General features: G+C 40.8%; 1 protein-coding gene across 1 annotated transcript in view; it reads right to left on the bottom strand.

Moving 5' to 3' along the window:
- Window positions 1-12,527: 12,527 nt before the first annotated feature.
- LOC108795484 (CDK5 and ABL1 enzyme substrate 1-like) overlaps window positions 12,528-24,973 on the bottom strand; it is a 66,874-nt gene continuing 54,428 nt past the window's right edge. The window contains exons 5-10 of the mRNA XM_018566751.1: window positions 22,713-22,818; window positions 20,184-20,340; window positions 19,489-19,592; window positions 17,706-17,812; window positions 14,986-15,193; window positions 12,528-12,948 (exon numbers count right to left, since the gene is read on the bottom strand). Coding sequence (XP_018422253.1) covers window positions 12,808-12,948; window positions 14,986-15,193; window positions 17,706-17,812; window positions 19,489-19,592; window positions 20,184-20,340; window positions 22,713-22,818 — 823 coding nt within the window. The 3' untranslated portion in view covers window positions 12,528-12,807. The remainder of the gene's footprint in view (window positions 12,949-14,985; window positions 15,194-17,705; window positions 17,813-19,488; window positions 19,593-20,183; window positions 20,341-22,712; window positions 22,819-24,973) is intronic.

The raw sequence follows: 24,973 nt of genomic DNA, 5'->3' as shown, positions 1-24,973 counted from the left end.
GTCCAGCATCCCACCCCGCTCACTGATTGCCAGGAGAATCCCACTCAGCTCCAGTGATGTTAGTGAGCTGGGTGGGACACCAGCCAGAGCATACAAAGGTTCTTAGCAACCTGAGACCCTCTGGCCGGTAGGGGGGCAGCAGGTGTGACCCAATAATATGCCACCTGAGGCAACCATTTCTGCCTACCTCATTATAAGGCCCTGGGGTCACAAAAGAAAAACCTGAAAGAGGTTCTAACCATTTGCATCACTGTACTAAAAAAGTGTTCCGATTGCGGTCTATGTTCATTTCCTCCCAATTCTTGTCTGCGGTGTCACCAGCAACAGGAACACAAAGTGAGGCGAGAGGAGATCTTCGCCGACAGTGATATACTCACAACAATAAATCCTGATTGGAAATTCCAAACCTTCTCTACTTTATCCAAAAGGAAAACAAATAAAACATTTCAAGAACACAAGTTCATGATGACATTTGTTTCATTTGTAATGTAATATGATTTGAATCAGTTGCATTTGACCCCTAAATACCTGACATTCATCTAGAACATAACGGTTATCTCAAAGTCATTTTATACATTGAAGTACCCTTTGGATGAACTAATTTACCAATTATTGGTAAGTATGTTGTTTGGTCACATATCTGAATGAAATACTGGAGTGCACAATTTTATACCAGAAATAAAGTCCACTCCATAGGTGGGCTGTTGCCATACGATGTAGGTATGGACAGCATACTTGCACATTATGGCACACTTACCTCACACAGTGCTCTGCTCTGGTAATGGCAGGTCCAAGCTCCAGTAGCCACTCCAGGTCCTGCAATGCTCCAATTTGACCACCGGTGATGTCATTCCTGTGCATCCTCCTCAGTTCAGCTTAGTTCTGTGGGGACTATACAATGTATGGTGCATGTACTGTGAAGTGTACGTAGAAGCTACAAAATCTGCTGGAGAGCCTGGGGAAAAGTTTTTGCATGTCTCTTCTGCCAAAAACTTCTAGCAGTTATTTTTTGTTACGGGAGTTGAGTTCTGCTTTAGGTTATTTGTCTATATGTGATCATGTTAAACAGAGCCTACCCATACACTACTCATACATGGTGCTTATTGAATGATCGTGTACAGAAGGGAGCAATAATGGGCAATATACAATAATAAGTAGTTACCAATCGCTTTACCTGTTTGGAAGTAAAATGATTGAAACATGAATTCTGATTGGCTGCTACTTGATAATGTGATTTGGTTATTACTATTTGCCTTGTTAACTAAACTCAATGGAATTGGAATAATGCAGTTAATGATTCAGCTGACCTTGTGCAGTAAGGGTTTGATTGGTCAAGTCCACCAAATGTCCCCACAATGTTTAGTAGGTTAGTCTTAAGCAATACCCCTACTAAAATCCACTGGGACAGGCTTCTTACTATAATGATTGTGGTTAAAAATTGGTTGAAGTGATTGGATGAGATCTTACTGTACATGGGCAGCTTTCAATTTAGATGTTATCGCTTGTTTTGAAAACTGTGTATACAGAGATTGCTTTTACTGTCCAGTGCTATATTTTAAAGAGCATATCTGAATAAATGTGATTTTTATGCAAGTGTACTTGTCTTTATTTGGGTGGTTTATAATATGAATCATTGTGATGCTTTACACCTATACAGGGGGCTTACACTGTGTTCAGGGATTCCTGCTGCAAGAACCTACAGATGCTTGTGGCAGGAATCCCAATTGTGCCCATTCAGATGCATCTATCCTACATCCAGGGACAGTCTTCTATCCTGAACTGCAGCTAATCGTACAATTACAAGTGAACTTCCTCTGACAGATGCGGGCGCTGTCACCTTTTCATTAACTTGAACAGGCACAGCGGTCACATCTGATTGGGCAGACCTGGCATTCCTGATACAAGAATCCATAGGTTCTTTCCACAGGGATCGCTGAGGGCAGGATAAGCCCCGTGTGAATGCAGCCTGAAGTTACCCACTGGAGTACCTGGAAATATTTGTCATGGAGCGGTACATTATGTAAACATTTTGTGCATCAGAGTTACATGGGCAGGCATTGTTTATCGGTTTCTTCATGCACTCACCTTAATTGTGTACAGATATATTGTAAAACCTGAATGTATATACATGTTTCCAGACAAACCCCTGTGTCTGGAAAGACAGGTCTATTGAAGGAAACGCACCCTTCTCTACAGCCATCACAATATGTACATAAGACTTGGTGTACACAGCTGGCTGTTCTGTAAACTTTGACCACACAAACTGTAAACATTAATTCTGTCCTGTACACGGGATTATCTATAGCATAACAGAGGCCAATAAAGGTGTGGCACGTCTATTGTGAATATTTATAATGTTCTCCCGGCACCTTTGTGCAGGCAGGTAAAGCTGAGAATATAGACTGAACTGGAAAACTTGTTAAGATACTATGAATGCTGTGTACAGGTACTTCAGTGAAAGACAGAGGTATATTGTCATCGTGGATCTAGTCACTGGCAGTGGTCATCAGTCCATGTTCATTTGTGTTCTATGTGCTTTTTCAATATTTAATTTACTGAATTAAAAATAAATACTTTTTCAACATTTTACTTATAAAGCTAATTCATATGTAAGAAAATATATAGAAAGTCGCATGGCGGGGCAGTTGCTGACTTAATATAATATAGTTGCTGATATAAAAAAAAAAAGGCTAATTTAAAAGAAATTCAGAACAGCCAATAATAAATCACAAATGAGTAAGTACTTCCACTTTTGTGGAAACCACATATTTGTAAGCATTGGTATATAGTTAGTCTGTCTGCCTCTAGCTATCTATAGAGAGAGATAATAAATGTACACTGGTGGTGGGTACCTGATAAACATTACATATATTTTTTATTAATGCAGAAATAAATCAAAAGAAAACTCTTCTGTAGGTCATAGCTTGAACTTGTACAGACACCATGACATGAGGTTATGGCTATAGACAAATCTGTAACCTATGCAATGTCATGGTTCATAACTCTTTCAGATGCCAAATTATCAACTGCAATGCCACCAGCAGTGCCGTGTTAAACCAATATATTCAACAAATTCTGGAGACATTTACATTTGTCACTTTAGTCCCTTCCCTAGAGGAGACTGCATGCTAATGTTGCCATCATACATCCATGGGTGTAATACCCACCCACAATAAGGCCTAATTAGTCATAAGCCTAATTCTACATTTTTGGTTTGCAGAATGGAGCTAAACCTCTCTAGGAAAACCTTTGCAAACATAGGAAAAACATGAAAAATTCCAAGTATATAGGTAGCACCCCCAAAGCTGTACGTGTTTACCATTGTGCTGCCTCACCTGTATGAGAACTCCAACTTGCTAGTGAACATAGCGGAGGGAGCAGTGTTTCTTCCATACTTGGAAAATGTAGCATCTCGGTTTTGTTTTAAACTAACAAAGGTGTACCCATTCCAAAATGGGCAAGGTTGGGGATATTACAAACAAATTATTTTAGATAGGTTTCAAGGAGACATAAATAACATGTGCAAATATGTAGTAAAGGAAAAATCTAAAGGTTTCTATGTGCAGGATAGGAGTGCTGGAGGGAATGACCGCAGGCAGTATGTGCTAGTGAGGAGGAGTTCTGGAGAGTATGAGCGGGCGGTGTGTGCTGGTTAGGAGAGGAGTGTTGGAGGATATGACCGCAAGCAGCATATACAAATGAGAGGAGTGCTGGAGAGTATGAGCGGGCAGTATGTGCTGGTTAGGAGAAGAGTGCTGGAGGGTATGACCGTGGGCAGTATATGCTAGTGCGGAGAAAGGTGCTGGTGGGTATGATAGCAGGTAGTATATGCTGGTGAGAATGGGAGTGCTGGAGGGAATGACAGTGTGGTGTATGTACTAGTGAGGAGAGGGGTGCTGGAGGAGGGAATGATGGCAGGCAGTATGTGCTGGTGGGTATGACATTGGGCAGTTTGTACTGGTGAGGAGAGGGGTACTGGAGGGAATGAGAGCGGGCAGTATGTGTTGGTGAGGAGAGGAGTGCTGGAGGGAATGATGGCAGGCAGTATATGCTGCTGAGAAGGCGAGTACTGGAGGGAATGACAGTGTGGAGTATGTGCTGGTGAAGACAGGAGAGCAAATAGCCTGACAGGGACGTATGTGCCAGAGAGAAGTGCATAGGTTACTACAGGGGGCAGCATCTCCCAGAGATGTGCAGAGGTTAGGACAGGGGTAGGCAACCTTGGCATTCCAGCTGTTGTGGAACTACAAGTGCCATAAGGCATTGCAAGACTGATAGTCACAGGAATGACTCCCAGAGGCAGATGCATGAAGGGATTTGTAGTTTTACCACAGCTGTGGGGTGAAGTTTGGCTACCCCAATGTAACCATTTTAACACTTGGGATGCCATTGCTGGCCATACTTTAAAACTATAATTGCTTGATTTGGCCTGGCTTCAAACACCTGAAACTAGTATGCAGATAGAACAACACCGCTTCCAAATCATAACCCAACCACTAAACCTATATTAACTCCTTGTGATTCTTACTTACCTTGTAGAATTTAAAGCTGGTCATCCTACAACAAGATCTACGACCCAAGCTCCTAGGTTATGTACTGACACGTCAACACTGGAAAACAAATGATTTGTCAAACATAGGTCAGCCATGGCAGTTTCCATATTTCTATCCTGATAGGTCCCTTTGAGATTGAACCAGCACTTTCTCCAAAATGGGCAAATTAACCTTCAACAGACCTCAAAACAACCACTGCAACCTAATGTGAACTGATTACAACCAAACTAGAGCAACACAAAACATTTTCTTCTGTTCCCAGCACAGAACGGGGTTAAGGCATTTCTCACTACTGGGAATTCTAGGCTGTCGCTGCTGGCAGGAATGATGTGGAAGCAGGGAATTTCCATTACTTAGAGCAGCATAGCTAAACTACATGTTTTTGGAAGGCAAAGTAACCGCAAGTGTGATTTCAGCAGCAAACATGCTGGCAGAGAGAGAGGCACAGCATGTCATAGCCCCGATGAGCTGGGAATGTTCAGGGGTGGTAGGCATTGGGTTCTGCCTCATACAGACAGTCTAAAAATTCGAATTGAGATTTGATGAGAAATGAATATTCTGTATGCACAGAGGGAATGTTAATAAAGACAAATACACTGAAGTTTATATAAAGTACTGAGGCTTCATAAATTTTGCAGCACCTAACAGAAAACACGAGACATCACATCCATCCCAGCCTCTAGAGAATTAGTGTCCCTACTACAGGACCACGGACACACAATCCAGGATTCTTAAGGATGGAAGCTGAATAACATGCCAGCAGAAGTGCAACTACAATCCATGCATGGGGCCCCATAGCTAAATTTTCATGGGGGCCTCCCCAGCGACCTCTTTCAGTGGTAGCTGGCAGTGTAAACTGTGACAGCATTGTCATTGATCCTAACAAAGTATGCCTAGAACAAGGATAGCATAGTCCCTACACTACTAGGCATAGACAATGCCAGGGAAGAAGGGAGCAGCAGCGCAGGGAATAAACCTTTAACCCTTAATTTCAAGCTTACTACTGTCCTCAGTATCTCACCAGTCTTTCTCAGCATCATGTGATCTTTTAATTACCTTTTCTAACCTTTTAGATCTTAGCAGCCATGTCGTGTGATCTAGGTCCTCCCATTTTCTCCATCATCTCAGCAAGCAAGTAGTAGCAGCCAGTGGCGGACCGAAGGAATAAAGGGCATTGGTGCAAGATTTTTTCTCGGGGCCCCCACCTTCCTGCTGCCAAGGGGGGGTTGCCCGAAGAGGGATCTCATTGGCCCCTAACCTCCCCCCCCACAGCTCTCTCTGCACTGAAGGAGCTTACACTCTAATGTCCCCCCATAGTCACACACTATTATTTTACATTTATAGAGCTCTGACATATACCGTAGTACTGTACAGAGAACACTGAGCCAGCCACATCAGTCTCTGTACAGAGGAGCTTACACTCTAATGCAGAATGCCATCATCTGTAGAGGACTACAAATCCCAGCAATACATTATAAAGCAATGCAGAATAATAGTAATTTGGTATATACTCTGTTCTGCCTCTCTGCTCCGGAATGCCAGCCTGATGTCTTGTGCAGAGGGTCTCAGGAGGGATGCGAAGGGCCTCAGAAGGGGGAGATGTGTGTGCAGCCATGTTTCCTGCATTTACTAAGTTGAAGCCCCCAGCAGGCTCCTTGTGTCTTCACCCCAGGTCCCGCTCTCCTGTAATCTCCAGCCAATAGTGATCCTGCAGTCTTCTTCCTATTCTGCTGACGTGGGCAGGTGGCCGCCCAGCAGCCCAATTACGGAAGCAGGCACATAATAGTGACAGCTGAACAGATTATTCTCCCCTCGGCCGCCCTGTGGCTGCAGCAGCCGATGAGGAGCTGTCACTACCATGTGCCCGCCTCAGTGATCGAGAGCGGCGATCACTCCTCTCAACCTCAAGGGGCCCTGCTCAGCCCCACTCTGCCTACAATACCCGGGACAGACCTCAGTAGGCCCCTCAACCGCCTTGGGCCCCCTGGGCGGACACACCAGCGGTAGGTCCGCCCCTGGTAGCAAAAAAAGGGGTACTCAGTGATGAAGAATCACTAAGGGAAGATTGTTACCAGAAAGACTTCGGACATGTATGGAAATATAAAAGTAACATTTTATTATATTTCATTCAAATAGTTGAAGCAGCACCATTATGTTGTCTTCCTAGAAAATAGGTCAGCACAGGAAACATGAACTGGGGGGAATAATAGCAGTTTTTAAAAAAAAAGAATCTACAAACTTTAGACCACCACTTTATTCAGCCTCAGACTCTACAGGCCTCAGTTATAAATAAATGTGAAAGTTCAGGACAGTACAATTAGTAAAAGACTGAACAAGTATGGTTTGTTTGGAAGGGCTGCCAGGAGAAAGTCTCTTCTCTCTAAAAAGAACATGGCGGTGTGGCTTAGGTTTGTAAAGTTGCATCTGAGCAAACCACAAGACTTCTGGAACAATGTCCTTTGGACAATCGAGACCAAAGTGGAGATGTTTGGCCATAATGCACAGTGCCACGTTTTGGTTAAAACCAAACACAGCAAATCAGCACAAACACCTTATACCAACTGTCAAGCACGGTGGTGGAGGGGTAATGACTTGGGCTTGTTATGCAGTAACAGGATCTGGGTCCCTTGCAATTATTGAGTCGACCATAAAACTCCTCTGTATACCCTATTCTAGAGTCTAATGTGAGGCCATCTGTCCGACAGCTAAAGATTGGCTGAAAATTGGGTCATGCAACAGGACAATGATTCCAAGCACACCAGCAAATCTACAACAGAATGGGTGGGGAAAAAAAAAAGAAGAATTGAGGTGTTGCAATTATTATTATTACACAGGATTTATATAGCGCCAACAGTTTTCACAGCACTTTACAATATAAGGAAGACATTACAATCACAATACAATTCAAGACAAGATGGTAAGGATGGCCCCGGCCAGACATCAACCCGATTGAAATGTTGTGGCAGGACCTTAGGAGAGCTGTGCATAAACAAATGCCCACAAACCTCAATGAACTGAAGCAACGTTGTAAAGAAGAGTAGGCCAAAATTCCTCCACAACAATGTGAGAGATTGATAAAGTCCTACAGAAAACGATTACGTTATTGCTGCTAAAGGTGGTTCTACAAGATATTGAATAATGTGTACTTGGTTTTTCACACATGACTTAATAAATAATGACACCATGTAATATGTCATGTGTTCATCTGAGCTTCTAGTTACCTAATTTGAAGACCTTGTAAAGGACCAGATGAGTTTTATTATGTCCTTATACGTTAAGCCGTAGAATTCAAAGAGGGTGTACTTTCTTTTTCACACTGCTGTATGTTGGGGTGTCATTCAGAATGGCATAACATCCTTGCTGTGTATTGTGCTAACACGCCTGTGTGACTCTGGATTACATATATTTTTAAACAACTAGCAGCTATCTGAAACTGCTTTGATCTAATCCTGTGACTGCAGCTCTCAGACTGGGAAATATAGGGGCAGCGCCCTTATAGTTTAAATTGCAGAGCGGGGATGGGCTGGTGACCATTGTATTGCTTAAGGGATAAGGAAGGTCACTGGTCCAGCTATGCTGACTGGCAGGGATAGCTAGATTTGGCCGAGCACAGTTGCAAATCTTTTGGTTGGTAAATACATATTCTCTATTTAAACTATATTTTGCTGCTTGCCTGAATTCTGCTGTAAGTTGTTTTTAGCAGATCCTCAGATATTTTTTGAATAACTCGCCCTACAAAACAGACATTTCATTTTTATAGGACTGACTCAACTCAGAATTTTGTACCGCAATAAATTCTGCCATTTGCAGAAGTAAAATTGATTGTAGGGCTGCAACCAACTAAACGATAATAATCAATAATAAGTATAGTTGTCAATTATTCTCATTATAGATTAGTTGGTTGAATCCCCAGCGCTCTCCCCCATGCTGGGAGGAGGGCACAGCAAGCAGCGGGCGGGTGCAATAGCCAGCCTGCTATTGGTTATTACAATCCAATAGCAGGCTGGCTATTGCATCAGCTCACTACCTGCTGTATTGACATTCAGCAGCTGTCTGCGGAATCTTGCCACTGGCAGCTGTCATTTCCTGGCTGAAGCTATTCAAGCGCCATGTGCTTACAATACAATTATTACAAAAACAAAAATGATAAAAAAGGTGGGGAAAAAAATAAATTTTCGGTTTCGGCCTCACAAATTCTGCTGCGGGAGGTGCGTTGCAGGGCCATTCATTTCAATGGCAGCCCAAACGCGCCTCCCACCCACAGTATGATCGGCTGCACTGGAACGCACGGTACCACAATGCCTTGCTTTCCAGTGCGATTGCAAAAAATCGTGCATGCATTTTTTTAAAAGTAAACTTTATGTTTGTAACACTGCATTTGCGTATTTTATTTTAAATTAAGGATGGGATTTATTTAATTTTTTTTTTCTTAATCGAAAAAAAAACAAAACAATCGGCCAACTAATCGATTATGAAGATAATCATTAGTTGCAGCCCTAATTGATTGTGTTTGTAAAAAATTAGGAATAATGAGAAAAAAGGGAGCACATAAGATATAAGGTGATTTTCATAACATTGTCATCTGCAGTAAACACTTCTTCTCATCTGACATCCGGTGTCTCCTGTGTTCTGAAGCCATAAAGATCTCTCCCTGTCCAGCTAACTACTGGTCTGTGAAAGTTTATAGATCCTTAAACCAGCAGCTGGTTGGTCAGCAGGTCTCCATGTAGCCAGTAAAGCAGATGGTGGGCTCTGAATGGCCATAAACCCCGATATGCCATCTTCAGGCTGCTCGCCACCACTTCAAACTCAAAACAAAAGCAGAGGATTTTCTTTCAGCAAGAATAACGTTGAAATATTAAATCCTGCAAGTACACGGCCTCCTTGTTGATAAATTCATTTTTGTGCATTGCAGTGCTGCTGATCACCTCCAGCCTCTTTGAGCCACTTTCTGTCTATATGCACTGACACCATGGTCCACTACAGATCATTTCATAGGACCAGCATCCTGTAATATTCCTATGCCAGTGTCACCTTATAACAGGAAGTGCCATAAGAAGGAGATTCAAAGCAGAATCTGCATCTTTATCATCGGTCACAAGAAGATGTAAAAAAGGTTCCCCTGGCAAAGAAGACTGATAATACCCATCACTGCCACTGCCTGTGCAACTGAATTTCTGGAAGTCTCAAATTCTAAAGATTCTTCAGAAGTACTGGATTCCCGGTCCTCCGCTGCACTTAGTGGTTCAATCTACTGGTCTTTTTGCCACTACTGTATCCTGTAGTGACATAGGGGCCAGCAAGATAAACCACTGAGTGCAGCCGGGGACAAGGAATCCAACAGTCCTGGAAGATTCTTCAGGCACCGATACGGCTTCAATACAAGGAATCCAAGATTCCTGGAAGATTCTTCAGGCACCGATACGGGTTCAATACATGGGGACAAGGAATCCAACATTCCTGGAAAATTCTTCAGGCGCCTATACAGCTTCAATACAAGAGGACAAGGGATCCAACATTCCTGGAAAATTCTTCAGGCGCCTATACAGCTTCAATACAAGAGGACAAGGGATCCAACATTCCTGGAATATTCTTCAGGCACCGATACGGCTTCAATACAAGGGACAAGGAATCCAACATTCCTGGAAGATTCTTCAGGCACCGATACGGCTTCACTACAAGGGACAAGGAATCCAACATTCCTGGAAGATTCTTCAGGTGCCGATACGGCTTCAATACAAGAAGACAAGGGATCCAACATTCCTGGAAGATTCTTCAGGCACCGATACGGCTTCAATACAAGGAAGTTTGGTTACATGGGTGGCGGTGCACCTTTGATGCAGGGGGCATTTTTTACATCTTCATTTTACTCAGAATCACTTTTAAAAGATTGAGAATAGTTTAAAATGCTAAATATAATATCACATTGCAGTGATTGGTTTTTACCTACTTTAAGCATTGAGAGTAGACCGGCTAAAGTAGAAATGTCTTTTAATATTAAATTTAGCAGCTGATATGGCCTGTTAGGAAATAAAATAAAAAAAACACACATTTTGCTCCGATTCTTTAACTTAATTAATCCAACGTCAACATTTTCTGTCTTTTTATTTAAAAATGAAATCTCTGCCTGTGAGTGAAAAGAGTCAGTAAATGAAAACAGACTGCAGCCTAAAAATGCTACCACTTGAAGGCACTCTTAAATGTCCAAACTCCTGGAGCTAAATTCGTAATATGCATGTGGTCTGTTTTAAGCTAGCCAGAGGGGTGAACAGTGGAGCCCCCGTCCCCAGAAAATACTGCATGTACAGATATTTAGCCCTTGCATACGAATTAGAACAAAGGATTAAGAAATTAGAAGAAAAAAAAATGTTGACTTCAAGCAGAATATCCACCGTCTTGGGTGGAAACAAGTGTCAACAGTAGACACCACCATACATCTCATGCACTGGTCATGTAGTTCCAGTGACGTGTCCAGTCCAGAATGACTGTATTTAACAAGTTATGTTTATGGTTTTGGCAGTGTGGCATTAATATGTACCCAATGCCTACAGTCAGCCATATTGTGATAATGCAATCACTATAAATGAGCATCATTGTCTTCTTTAGCTAAGCAATGGTTCTATGACTTGTATAGATTAAAACATAAGTTGGGTTATTAAATAAGGAAGAGCAGTGTACAAAGTGCAGTAACCCATAAAAACCAATCACCTTTCATTGTTATGACTACTCTCAGCCAATAAAAACAAGGTTACATTTGGTTGGTTTCTGAACTTTGTAAACAACGTCCCTATAAACTAAACCTAAATGCACAGCACTGTGCACAGGGGGAGTTGTATTACCTAAAAAAAAACCTGTCCTCCCACATCATAGCTATGAATTCAACAATATACAATTGTCAAGTATAAATTATGCTACAAAATGACGATAAAAAAAACAAACCATACAGCAGAATACATTTTGTATTCGTTTTCGTTTGATGCTAGATAGGTTACATTGATCTGTATAGAATCACACATCAGTCAGTATTGGAGATGAATGTATTGTCGGTGGAAATTATAATGGGCAGTTACTTCTCAGAACACTGCTTTATATCATGTAGCACAAGAAAACGTGCTCAAGATGCACTCTAACATAGAGCACAAAAGATTCCTAACACCAAGTTGTGCGACTCAATGCGTTTCTTCCACAGTGGAAATGTGCAATCTGTTAAAATGTTGTAGCTTCATAGCAAAAATGTCACTGAAGAAATCAGATCACCTACATGTCCTGGTTTTAGAGAGTATACTGGTGGAATGAAACCATTTGTAGTGCTAATCTGTGTGTGTCATGGCCAGTGCCAGTTGAGGTTAATAAGATTCATTTGACACAGTTTATCCATCCAGGCTCAAGCCAATATCTTGGGTTCCTCCGGTACAGCTAGGCACACGAGTTCTTTCTTTGTAAGAAATACATTGGCACGTTTGTTTTTGACACAGTGGAGGTTAACGCCTGACATGGCACCTTAATGAAATGTCCTTCACAATGAATGTCAGACCTGAAGGTGAAGAGATGACAAAGTCCACTTGTGAGTTTGAAGTTAAAATGTTCATCTTGGAGGAGAAAAGTGCTGGATGTTTCAGCTTGTGGTCCACACATGTCAATTCTCCTCTCAACAGTTTTCTGGAATAGAATCTACTTATAAAAACAATACCAGCTAGTTGTTCCAATGAGAATATTGGTGTTAAAGTATAAATGGCACCTTCCCAAAGTGTAGACAGCCATTTTGTGAACTGAGCTAATTAAACAGGTTCCCAGTCAAAGATTTTGAGGCATGGAGCACCCCTTGTCCAATGTGAAGGAGGCTCCACATCCAAATAAGTGCACCACCTGTTGCTCACTTTGGTGCCAAGGTGGATGTGCTGTATACATATTTCAACTCTGCCAATCCATAGGTTAGAAGATCCATTCTACAAAGTTCCCAGCACACTGCCAGAAATGTCCCACTGTCATGTATGGGTATAAACGTGCACACAGGACCTGCATACAAACAGGACTAGGAAATGTTTAGAGGAACAGTATAATGGGATAGAATGTCACCTACACAGGACATTCAGCTTATCTCTGCCTTCAAAGTGTTTTTGACTACTGTGTCAGTTCACAATATGACTGTCTCCAATCAGTGTAGGTAATAATGCAATCATTAGTATACATGTCCAATAGCAGCTGTGGCTCTGTGAGCTCCTCCACTGTCCCAGAGGAAGACATGTAGCCGGTGCTAGGAGCTTTGGATCAAACGTCTGTAATGGGGCATGACTTCATGCTCTGGTAGGTGAAGAGCAAACTCCAAGGCAACCAGGATAGGAAATTCAAATGCCATCAACTCGCGTCTGTTCAAACGAAACTTCTCTTCCAGTTTCTAAGGAGCAGAAAACCAGGCAGTCATTATTTTATGTTAAATACAGTGTACTGTTATTTAGAAGAAGAAACAAAGACCAAAAAGGTAGAAAGAGGGTATTTAGGTGAGGGTATAAATCGGAATCCTGTGAAAAGTACCATATTTCAGCCTGATTTATTAAACTGCAATAACCACATCCCATGAGCAAACTGTACACTACTGTTCTTCCTATGTGATTGTCCATGATGAGAGGAAGTTAATCTATGTTCCCGGCTTCTGGGAAGGTACATTTTTCTGGGAAAGCAAGTTAGTTATAGAGTTATTGTCACATTAATCAACACTTTCTGATGTTGCTGAATTTGGTCTGAGCATCTATGCATCAATGACCTTTGGTCATAAAAGCGTTAGGATACCTTAAAAAATAAGCACACCTTTAGACAAGTGCATTTATTCTTCTTGCCCCCCTCCCCTGACCTAAAAGGATCCCACCCTCGCCCTTCGTAGCTCTATACTCAGAGACTCGATGGCCACTGCTCTGCAGTTTGTGGACATCCAGCACTGCAAGTCTCTCTCCCTGCTGGGAAATGGCCCCTAGAAGACTATTGGTCTGTAATGTGCTGCTGCGGCCAGCAGAGGGAGCAGTGTGGCACTGAATGTAAACAAAACAGAACTTTGGCCATCAGATCTTGGTTAGCATGAATCCTCAGGGGGTGTTGGGTCTGGTATGGGGTCAGGGGTAGGACACAAGAAGGATAAGTGCACGTTAAGTATGCTAAAATGGCCTACAGACAATATTATTGTCACTTGTTGGCACACCTTTAACTGAACCGGCACTTTGCCCAAGCAGGGATGACTGATAACTGGCTGCTCAGGCATAGAGCATGAGGGTGGAGAGAGAGTTCTCAGCCCTGTGTAAACTTGGAATTTGAGATTGCACAGAGCTTACTTTGATACTCACAGTGGAGCATTAAGGGAAGGTAAGTATAAGCAGATGAGGATGGAGGCAGTTAAGTGAACCTGTCGCTTTGCCCTGCACGGGAAAATATATCACATTCATTTTTAGTGCTATTGCAGATATAAATCAGGGCTTCGATGTTTTTATTACTGCAAGGTTACAAGGGGGATAGAATAAATGTACAGACAATATAGAAACTATTTCAAAAATGCTTTAATATGTATTTTCATGGCACGTTTTTTTTCCCAATTGTATTTTTGTGCTAAAAGACAAATGGGCTTAATTTCAAACACAGCATACACAAACAATCATTTAATTATATTTTTTGAATATATATTTATAGCACAACAATTTGAAAGGGAACAAGAATGCTTTAAAACCATTATTCCCTATACCCTAAAATTAATAATAATAAATCACAAAGTGACAAAGAAACATTACAGCAATACTAGTGAGACACACTAAGGGGTCACATTTCTAGACATTTGCTGCAGGCTTTCTACCACTTTAATTATGAAGCACATTTCTCAAGTAACATTTGTTAATTCTTCAATATTAGAGAGGTTTATGGAAACCTTTGCCCTAGTCATAACCTGTTGAATGTAACAATGTGCAAGGTCAGAAAGTTGATATGAATAATAGTTTTTTAAATCTTTTTTAAATCCACAGTCCATAGTGTTGTCACCCTGCTATCTCATAATCTCAATGTGGATGTTGCCAGCTTGCTCATTGGTTCATCAAGAAGCGGCCGAAATTCGTATAGTGTATGGTCAGCTTTGGTTAGATATTTCATAAAGGGGACACAACACAGACAGCTATTAAATCTGTTCTAACTCTTTCCTACTCTATCCAATGTAAATACAATCTGTATTTTGTTTCCTACTTCGTGCATGTTATACTTCCACATCATTTAAATTTTTACTCTTCTCTGAAAAAATATAAGAGGGGGCTCTACAAACAGTAATTAAAGAATTACTAAGAACGTATAACTGCCTCGTATTTCTGTGTAGAATGTATTTATGTTTTTATGTTAATGCACCAAGTCGTTTTATCCGCACCCTTGTGTTTCTATGGCTTAGCAGTAAAGAGTCTCTTGTACTTACATCAATCAGGTGTTTGACTTCATGTTTTCGGAGATCACTCCCAATTTTGGCCGCTAATAGGATGCAGGCTCCAGCACAAAGCTTTCTGTTTTGTTTGTTCAACTTCCCCTTCAATGCAAGCTTCTCAAAATATACAAACGCCATGGCCACAGTAGGCTCCTCATAGCCACATTCCTCCTGTGCCAGCTTGCGAATGTCCCGCTTCAGGCTACAAACAGACAAGCATATCGTTCAATGGACTGCTACTGAAAAGTCGCTGCAGATGAATAGCCAGTCATTTCAAATACTTTTTAGGACAGCAACTACAGAAATATCAACCTAGGGGCTAAGAAGAGCATGAGATTAATCAACTGATTTCATATTGATTATTCTGAATAATCTCAAGGAGGATCATAAACATGCATGGCATGGAAATTAGACTTGTGCGCCGTCAAAAAATTTGTTCTGTTTCGTTAAATCCGTTATTTCGTGTCAAAACTCAATTCAGATTCGTACGAAATACGTAATTTCGTTAGTGGCTGTTATAGTTTCGTAACTGTACGAACATTCGTTATGATGACGTTAAAAAGCAAAATACCTTTGTTAATATTGGAGTCGATGTGGTAGTTGTTTTTTTTATCCGAAATACGAATTCCGTTAACGGATTCCGTATTCCGAATTCCGTATTTCGGACTTTAAAAAAAACTACCATCAACTACAATATAAATGTACATTGCTTTTTACCTTCAATATAACGGATTTTCGTAACGGAATTTCGTATTTCCTGCCTGTAATTGCAATGCAACTCTCAGCAGCAGAAGGGAAAACCTGATTGGTCAACCAAAACAAAATACGAATTCCGTTAACGGATTCCGTATCCGAATTCCGTATTTCGGATTTAAAAAAAAACTACCATCAACTGCAATATAAATGTACATTGCTTTTTACCTTCAATATAATGGATTTTCGTAACGGAATTTCGTATTTCCTGCCTGTATGTATTGTAATGCAACCCTCAGCAGCAGCGGATCCGTATTTCGGATTTAAAAAAAAAATCTTGTCATGTTGTTCAACCTCATTTACAGGGGTAATATTAGTTCCCATTTCAAAGAAATTCGGATCCGAAATTCGGAACGGAATTTCGTATTTCGGATATATAATTCGGAAAATGCAATTCGGATTCGGATGCTCCCGAAATTCGGAATTTCAGGAAAATTCGTACGAATTTCGATTCGTAACCAAACGAATCGCACATGTCTAATGGAAATAACGCTATAGGAAAATCAATACCAGTATTGAAACAGTTCAATATTAAAATGGAATATAATAATCAGTATAATGTCCATATTTGTCAGTGTATATGGCCAACCTCTGAACCCTTTTATTGAAGTATGCACCATGCAATAGTCACTGTGCACCTTAAAGCTGGCCATACACTGGTGGCCCCGCTGGGACCCACTGTTTTTTTTCAATCGATTTTTGTCAAAGGAGCCAATCCAAAACATTTTGGCTGAACAGTGACTATTGCCAATAAGCTGCTGTCACTATTTGGGAATTCTGAGAGTGGAATACCTGCTGCTGTCAGAACGCAATAGATCTATGGGGAGGCTTGGAAGGGGAAATCAACTTGGGTTTGTTTTTTTACCTCAATCAGCCTGTGGTGCTGAACAAAAAAAAATGAACAGTGCATAGTCAGCTTTATACAGTGCAGTCATTCGGCAATCATATAATTTAACCTATGTGGCATCTGTAGGTCACCTTTAAAACAAGCCTGCCTGATTTTTAAGACTTAGTAATAACTGAGCAGGACGACTGCAGATGATTCACTAAGGGTTCCTGACTGAACGTCTTAAAAGAGTCAAACCTTCAAAAGGTCTCTATGGCAATCAATAGGCACTGTGCATGCACGGATCTCTCCATAGGTTTTAAACTGTGGATACACACACAAGAAAGCACAGCTGACAAGAAGTCTAACATTTCTAAATGACCTGGTTAATATTTCTCTCATTTCAAAAGTTCCAAAGTAGTAAAGGACTCAAAATGTTTGGCACTGACGATAGTTTTTTTTTTTTGTAGCACTGGCTACATAGATACACATGTAGATACTTGTGTTTTGTTTTTCTTTTAACAGGTTGATTTGAGATAATTAGATTTGGCCAGACCTAGTTCTGTGTTGGATGATTGAAGAAAATGCTTTTGACCTAGACAAAACTAAGGACTTTAACGTCATTCATGAAACAACCTGCTTTGGTATTAACCTCATGTGTATATTTTTAGCATTGTAATTATGTATATGATGAAAGGCCAATGTCACCTACTGTATGCCTAGGGGAACAATGTATTGTAGTTACACACAATAGCTGATTCTGAGTGTGGCATTGCAGCAGGTGTCTGTATTGTGAATGATACAAAGATACTGTACTAGAATATATTACTAGGACAAAGCCTGCATGGTGTGGCTAGTACACGGATGATGCCGAATAATACATTCCATGCTGCATTCCTTTGTAAAATCTGTGGGGGGGAAAAGTAAACTAAAATATTTAATAGTCTTAGGGCCCTACACTGCAAAACTACAATAGGCTCAGTTTTCAAGGCTTCACACACGATAAGGATCTTAATATTTAGGCACATAAAATCTCACATTTAAAATGAAGGATTCTTATCTGGGTGCTTTGGGTTTGTGATTTGGGCCCAATGTGTCATCAGTGGAATCTTGTTCAGAGGAAAAAGTGACATACCTTCTTATTTTGCTGAGTGTAAGCTTGATATGAGGAAACTTCTCTTTGAAAGTTTCATTCATATCCCTCTTGAGGTCAGATGGTTTCACATACTCTATTACAGTGGTCTGAAAAGTAAAGAAGATTTAAGTGAAGCTTAAGTTAATCAGGATAAGTTATCCCTATAAGCACCCACAGACTTAGGGTCTGTGTCACCAGCCTTTGGCTCACTTCAAGCAGATTTCACATTTCCAAAGTCTATAGCATTGCAAAACCTGCTTGAAGTAAGTCAAATGCAGGTCAGAAGGTCAATTGCATCTTACAATCAATTATAAATTATCTCAGAGGTGTCTTAAACTGATGCCATCAACACAAGCCGAAAGCCCATCTACGCAGGCCCTAAAGCTGATCATGGCTTGATTCACCCTGTTTTGCTGGAATGGGCACAGCTTGCCATGTTTATGGACATCATCAGACCTCCACAGATATATAAGACCGACCCATTTCAGTTGGCTTTCACCGGTGGACTAGTAGTTCAACTAGACCTGACATGAAAGAAATGTTGACGCTATCAATTGCACTACATTGAAAAAGGCTGCCATGCTTGTAGCACTGAGGTACCCGGTTTAAATCCCAGCCAGCACACTATCTGCATGGAGTTTGCATGTTCTCCCTGTGCTTGCATGGGCTCCGGGTACTCTGGCTTCCTCCCACACTCCAAAGACAGGCTGGTAGGTTAATGGTCTCCTGTCTAAATTAACCCTAGTAGATGTGTTCATGTGAGATAGGGATCTAATCGTGTAAGCTTCTTGAGGGCCGGGAAAGATGTGAATAAACAGTATGTAAATTGACAGCACTATATAAAAATAACAGGCCCAATTATACAAAGGAACAGAGGCTGTACGGAGTCAGCCATTGCTGACCTCGCTTTCTGTGAATGCTAGTTTTATGGCCATCATGCCAAACAACAAGATTCAATATTTTCAAAGTTGACCTGAAACAAGCGTGCAGATTAGGAGATCTGACTTTACTTTGAATTTTCTGATCTCATTTTTGTCCCAGGTCAGTGTTCCAGAGCATTGCAGCTTGAGAAAGGAAACTTGTGTTTTTTAAACAAGTCAGCAATGGCAGTCTCCAGGTATTGCCGTTAGTGAAGGATTCCCATCAAGAGAAACGGTCACTAGGGGGCTCATGCAAGAATCTGAATATTCTGTCTTAAATGTTTATAAATGTGCAGACTTATATAAGAGGGGTTTAAAATCGCCCCCACATTTAGCTGTACAGTAAGTTTACCTTTGTCTGACTTTGCAGATTAACTAGATACGGAGGCAAATATAAATCAGTAAGCCTGCACAAAATATTGAATCTCCTCAAATGTAGGTGTATTACTTCAACAAACATGCTGTCAGTTGGCAGCACTGGGGTCCTCGTTGATCCCAGGTCAAAAAGCTGTAATATCCAGGGGCTAGTCGGAGCGCTGTGGTCACTGCATTCAAATTTATAATATCAAATTTACTAAAATACCTCACTGTCAATATATGAACCTCTATTTCCAAAATAGCAGCATAGAGAAACTTACAGTGCACACTGCTGTCCCTACAATTTACATTAGGGGTTACTGTTCAGCCTCCCGAACACTTCTCAGTGACTGGAATGGGCTGGACCGGACTACAACTGTATGCTATCTTGACTACAAATGGTTACCCCCATGCTGTTGATAACTTGAAATTGTACAGCAAGTATGAAACTCTTCTCCATTCTATTCTTAGTATAACAAACAGAGCAGACAAGTAACAAGACTTACCATATAGGAGGGGAATATTAGAACCCGCTTGTGCTTGCCACATGGCCACTGAGGATCATCCAGGAGATTTGGATCGTACTCGGTAAAGTCTCCTATGTCACTACCTAGTACAAATAGAGGGACAATAACAATATCCTTTAGTTAGTTAGCCCCCTTCAAAAAATGATGCTTCCCGGTCTATGTCTGGGTTTTATACTTCTGAATAACAGACCAGGTGCAAAGATGGAAATAAAAGTCAGGTTTCTTTGTCTCTAAATTTGTTTCAGGTCAGCAACCTGGCATTAGGAAGCAACTGCACATCATTTTCAGCAACACTACAGGTGCTTTCTAGCACCTTCAGTAATCATGTTCTTTGTGTGCTAACCAGGCAGTTAGTTTTATAGTAAAAGTTTATTGTAAAAGTTTATCAGCAACTGCATAATTGGGGTCATCAACCAGCAGCATACAGAGAAGACAGTGGAAGGAGTAGATAGAACCAGACACCAGCTAGCTCTAGCCAAATAACAGTAAACTGCTGATAGATGATGATTGGTTTTCCTTGGCTACTACACTTTGTACCGGGGTTCTAAATACAGCCCACAGTGCATCACTAAGGCCAAGGTATGAGCATATAACTTACACATGCATGGAGACTGAAACTGCATCCCCCCACCTCATTCCCATAAAACACCACATCTGTAAAATGATCATGTCACCTGTATCGATGCTCCCCTGTATACTGTTGGCTCTTCCCAGGGTCAGGTTGCGTTGACTTGCATTACGAAACTGAGAAAAAGAGCAAGTGGAGTCGATTGTATTCCTACGTGCTCCCAAGGCATTGGTGGGGTACAAAAACTGTGTATATGATACAGTCTGGAGAAGAGAAAAGATTGCCAGTAGCTCGTCAGAGGACATTAAACATTTAGGCGGCACAGTTGCTGTCATTTTTTTTTCACTAGCATATATATACATATATAAACACACACGCACACACACATATATACATAAATATAGATCTCATTATTGAATAGATGTAACACTAATCAGCCTGCATTAATTTGGCTATTTAAACATAGTTAATTCGGTTAGGCTGCCATGGGTTACAGCACATCACAGCTTTTTAACACAGTGGAATATGGTCTTCTGTGAATTATAGAGAATCTACAAATAAATGCTGTATATTGAGCGGCTTCCAACATAATCTTATAGGCTAATTGGGTAGTGTGGATTCCAAAGCAATTGCAATATACCACCTATGAAATATAGTTATCCTTGGGAGTCATTTCAATACATTGCATATCTATATAAAGTAGCAGTAAGAAGCACGTTATAAGAACAGCAGAATTGAAAATGAAGCATTGACATTTTGGCTTTTAATACGAATACTTAGTAAGATACAGTTTAGCACATCCTAGAAGATCAGAGTGATCCTTTTCTTTAAAGGTGCCCAAGAAAAATAAAACCTGTTGCACTAGTCCACATCCTTGTTTTTACTACAATCAGCATAAACGTTGACAACAGAAAGTCACTTTTTGCACAACTCTTTTCTTTAATACAAACAAAGTTCTTTCAATGTAAAATAGATGTAGTGCACACTATGGACAGACGAGCGTGTACACTGCTCATTGCTCAAAGCACATGTAGCACAGTGCTCATAAAGCTGACCACTCGTGTAACAATCTGACTAGGGCTGAAACAACTAATCGACATAATCGATTATAATCGATTATTGAAAAAGTTGTCAACTTTTGCAATCATCGATTAATCGGCTTCCGATTGGTTGGCCCTGTTCACGGCTCCACACATGCTGCGCGCCACACCTCCACCTCACGCTCGCCGCTGCCAGACCCACCCGGCCGCATCCACGCTCCACACGCCGCACCTCCTCCCCGCCTCACGCTCACATCCATCGGCACAGGTACGCAGGGAGAAGTAAGGAGGAGCAGGTGTGGGCGCATGACAGCCACCAATTGTGATGGACTACAATCTCAATACAAACTAGTAGTCCCATCACTGGAGTCATTTTTTAAAATGTATTTAATGTTTTATCCGATTAACCGATTAATCAAACTTAATAATCGGCTAACTAATCGATTTTGAAAATAATCGTTAGCTGCAGCTCTAAATCTGACAGTACAATCTCCTTTACATCTACGGTACTATTGAACGATTTTGTAAACATACTGTACAATCAGATTGCAGCCTATATGACCAGCTTGACACTCATGGGATAAAACTGACCTGACAACAATATGTGCTAACAATGTGGATTTTGTGGCTACTAAGGAACATATTTGAAGAGTACATTATTTGCGCAGCATACAGAACCTTTACCTACCACCCTTCATGCATTTAAGTAATGCATGACATGCCATCACTAATTTCAAAATGGGCGATATGGATGACTATTAAAAAAAAAAAAGACAAACTAATTTGGCAGGTTGTCAAATGCCACACGTATATTGCTACAAGTAAGCAGGATGTATACTGGAGACTCAAAACCTTGCTTTTTATTCAACTTTTCTTACCATTAAACAATAGTGTTTGCTCAAGTGCTCCAACTGAGCACTTGAGCAAACACTGAACTATCAGGCTTCCTGTAATCTGCCATCTATGTGCCTCTTTTCATCATTTCTACCTGAGGCAAAGCTAACAGAATGCGAGTCCAGTGCCATAATTGTAATCCCTTTATATTTTGTCTACCTGTAACAAAGGCTAATACCGGTACATGTTGAAGCTAAGCTAGCTCCCAAGTTTATATACCTCAAAACCTGGCACATCAAACCTAAATGAAATACAAGTTATGTTCTCTAACTCCTACTATTTTCCAGGGCCATTCCCAGACTTTAAATAATTGTGCTTGGTTTTCAGATCCATCATCTGTAGCTTAATATTTCTTTAATTTTCCTTTTCTCCATGCTCAATAAAGTTGTTCCCATCTGTTTATCATCTGAGGCTCATTGTAGTTAATATTTTAATGAGCATTTAAAATGCAAAAGAATATTAATATTTCAAATACACATCCTTTCAGAGCTCAGTAAATACTGTTTTGTTATTGTATAGGACTGGTATTACATGGTTTTTAAACAATGGCAACTGGGTGCCTTTTGTCCTTCTAGGATCATGTTAGTGACAATTAGAACTGTATCCTAAATAAAATGTAGTATTAGAAAAATATGTTACACTGTGGTGTTTGAGGTCTAACCACTATCGAATGGTCTTACAAGCAGTGCTTACATTCTCACCTTCCCATCAGCACCAAGTTCCACTCCTTCGAGGCCGAGGATCAATTCTCTTGTATTCATGCCACCAGAGGAATGGCGCTGCCTTGTTCCTTCCAGTTTCATGTCCCTGTGTGTGACAAAAAATACAAGAACAATGTACCACCACGGAACTACATTTACTGCACAACTAAATCAGGCTTTTCAACAGATTGTGATGTTTTTAGCCAGGAATGGTAACCTTCATGCCGCAGCTACAAGTGTCGGTAAAAGGTTAGTATGTTGCTGACAGAGTTCAAGCGTATTTCCATTTTTGCAGCCAAATTGGGATAACACCTATTTTATAAACCGTTACATGTTTCTCATTCGTATAGCATAATAAATTGCTGCTTACACCAAACCTGCTCAATTCTAATAGTCCCTGCTCTAGAACTATTATGTAGCATCAGTCATGGAATGGCTAAAAAATGATGGGTGATTTGCTTTGTGAAACAGATCCTTTAAGATGTTAGTGCACCTTCAGCAAAACATTTTACATGAATTCCAATATAAAAAAATTTGACCTGAAATCTAGAGTTAGGACTTACCGGTAACTCAATTTCCAATAGTCTTCCAGGACAGCATCGGGGGATCGGGAGGAGCCTCCATATCTTAAGATGCTTTCCTGGAAGACGTTAGGGGGAAAAATTGTTTTATTTTAAACAGAAATTAAGTTAAATGGCATACCTGTAGGCCATGCGCAGCCTCTCCTAAGTTTGCCAGACAAATTCCTAGGTAGGTGAACCCCCTCCTGTTGTAAGGGGTAAGAATCCCTGCAGGGAGCCATGAGTGACCGTCACGGCTCTCTGCGGGGACATGATCGAGAAGTGAGCGAGCGACGCAATGTGTTCGCTCACATCCCGATCTATTGAGCCAACGTGTGACAGTCTCATTGTCACAGGTCGTCTTGAACTATGAGGATGAGTGAAAATCACTCACCTCATAGTTCTCCTTTAAACTAAAACTGGCAAAAGTGAATTGATAAAACAGGGAACAGGAGACATAATAAGCAGACTCTCATACATTTATGGAACAGTTAAGTACAGCAATTGTTATTTGAGCAAATAGTTGTCAGTGGAGTATGAATGGGACCGCACATATGATGAAAACTAAATGTATGTTGATTCACAAGAGTACTACCCGTCATTAATCTTGCTGTGACGGAATATCTGACTTAGAAACACTGCCTTTGAAGGAAGCAGGCTCTGTATGAATTCATATGACCTTCAATATGCAGCGCTAGATCTCATTACTTTCAGGTTTAGGAATGTATGCCTGTGAAATTCTCTATAATAGCATTGTTAGCAACATACAAGAAAAATATTTTTTCACATTTTCAGACAGCCAGGCAAAATCTAAAACACACAGCAGGCTTGCCAGATACTCGCTGTTAAAGTTATCACATCCGGCAAATAGTTATGAATAATTTAAGTGCTATTATCAAATATTTAGTGAACTCAACAAAACAGATCATTTTGCTACAGCTTGCTAAAAAGAACAAGACAGAAGAAGACCGGTATTACAAAACACTGAGATGTTAAAAACTTCACAGCACCTCATCTCTGGGCATCACATCGTTTTAAACTTCTAGCAAGTCATTGTTTAAAACAGGTATAATTCTCTCATCGGGTCAGAGGCCTCAGGCTGATGAAAATCTGAAAACCTAAATCCAGCCAAATGCTTTCATTACTTACAGTCAAGAGGAATTAAAATGTTCTGTAATGTTTTCATATCTGTATTCATGACCCCCATTGGAGAGATCTGACCTCACTTCCTGTGCCTTTCATGCCCACACAAGAAATGGGGGGGGATATGCATTAGTCACAGGACATGAATACGCAGACAAGAAAACTTTGTCAGATGTTCTAACAAGGGTTGCACCGATACCGATACGATGCCGAGTATTTGGGCGAGTACTCGCCCAAATGCTCCAATGCCTAGCCAGATACTTCTGGTATCAGGGGCTTCCTGATTGGTGCTGTGTAATAACCATTAACCAGCCAGCTTCATGCTTCCTCATTACCTAGCTCCCTCAAGTTTTTCCTGTTGCTTGTAGGACCAATGACCTCTTAAAATAAACCTGTCATGAGAGAAACATTGGGACTGACTTTAAAATACAAATATTCTGCTTTTACACTTGGTAGGTGTTCTAATTTGACTGAAGGCCCAACTCCAGCCACAACATTTTATTTAAAAAAAGTTTTTTAAAGCTGTACCCCCCACCCCCCGCCACTCCCCTCTAGACA

This window comes from Nanorana parkeri, unplaced genomic scaffold, assembly GCF_000935625.1.
Source record: "Nanorana parkeri isolate BGI_ZX_2015 unplaced genomic scaffold, ASM93562v1 scaffold971, whole genome shotgun sequence".
Classification (NCBI taxonomy): Eukaryota; Metazoa; Chordata; class Amphibia; order Anura; family Dicroglossidae; genus Nanorana; species Nanorana parkeri.
Note: the sequence above shows the minus strand (reverse complement) of the source record. Positions and strands in the feature narration are given on the sequence as shown.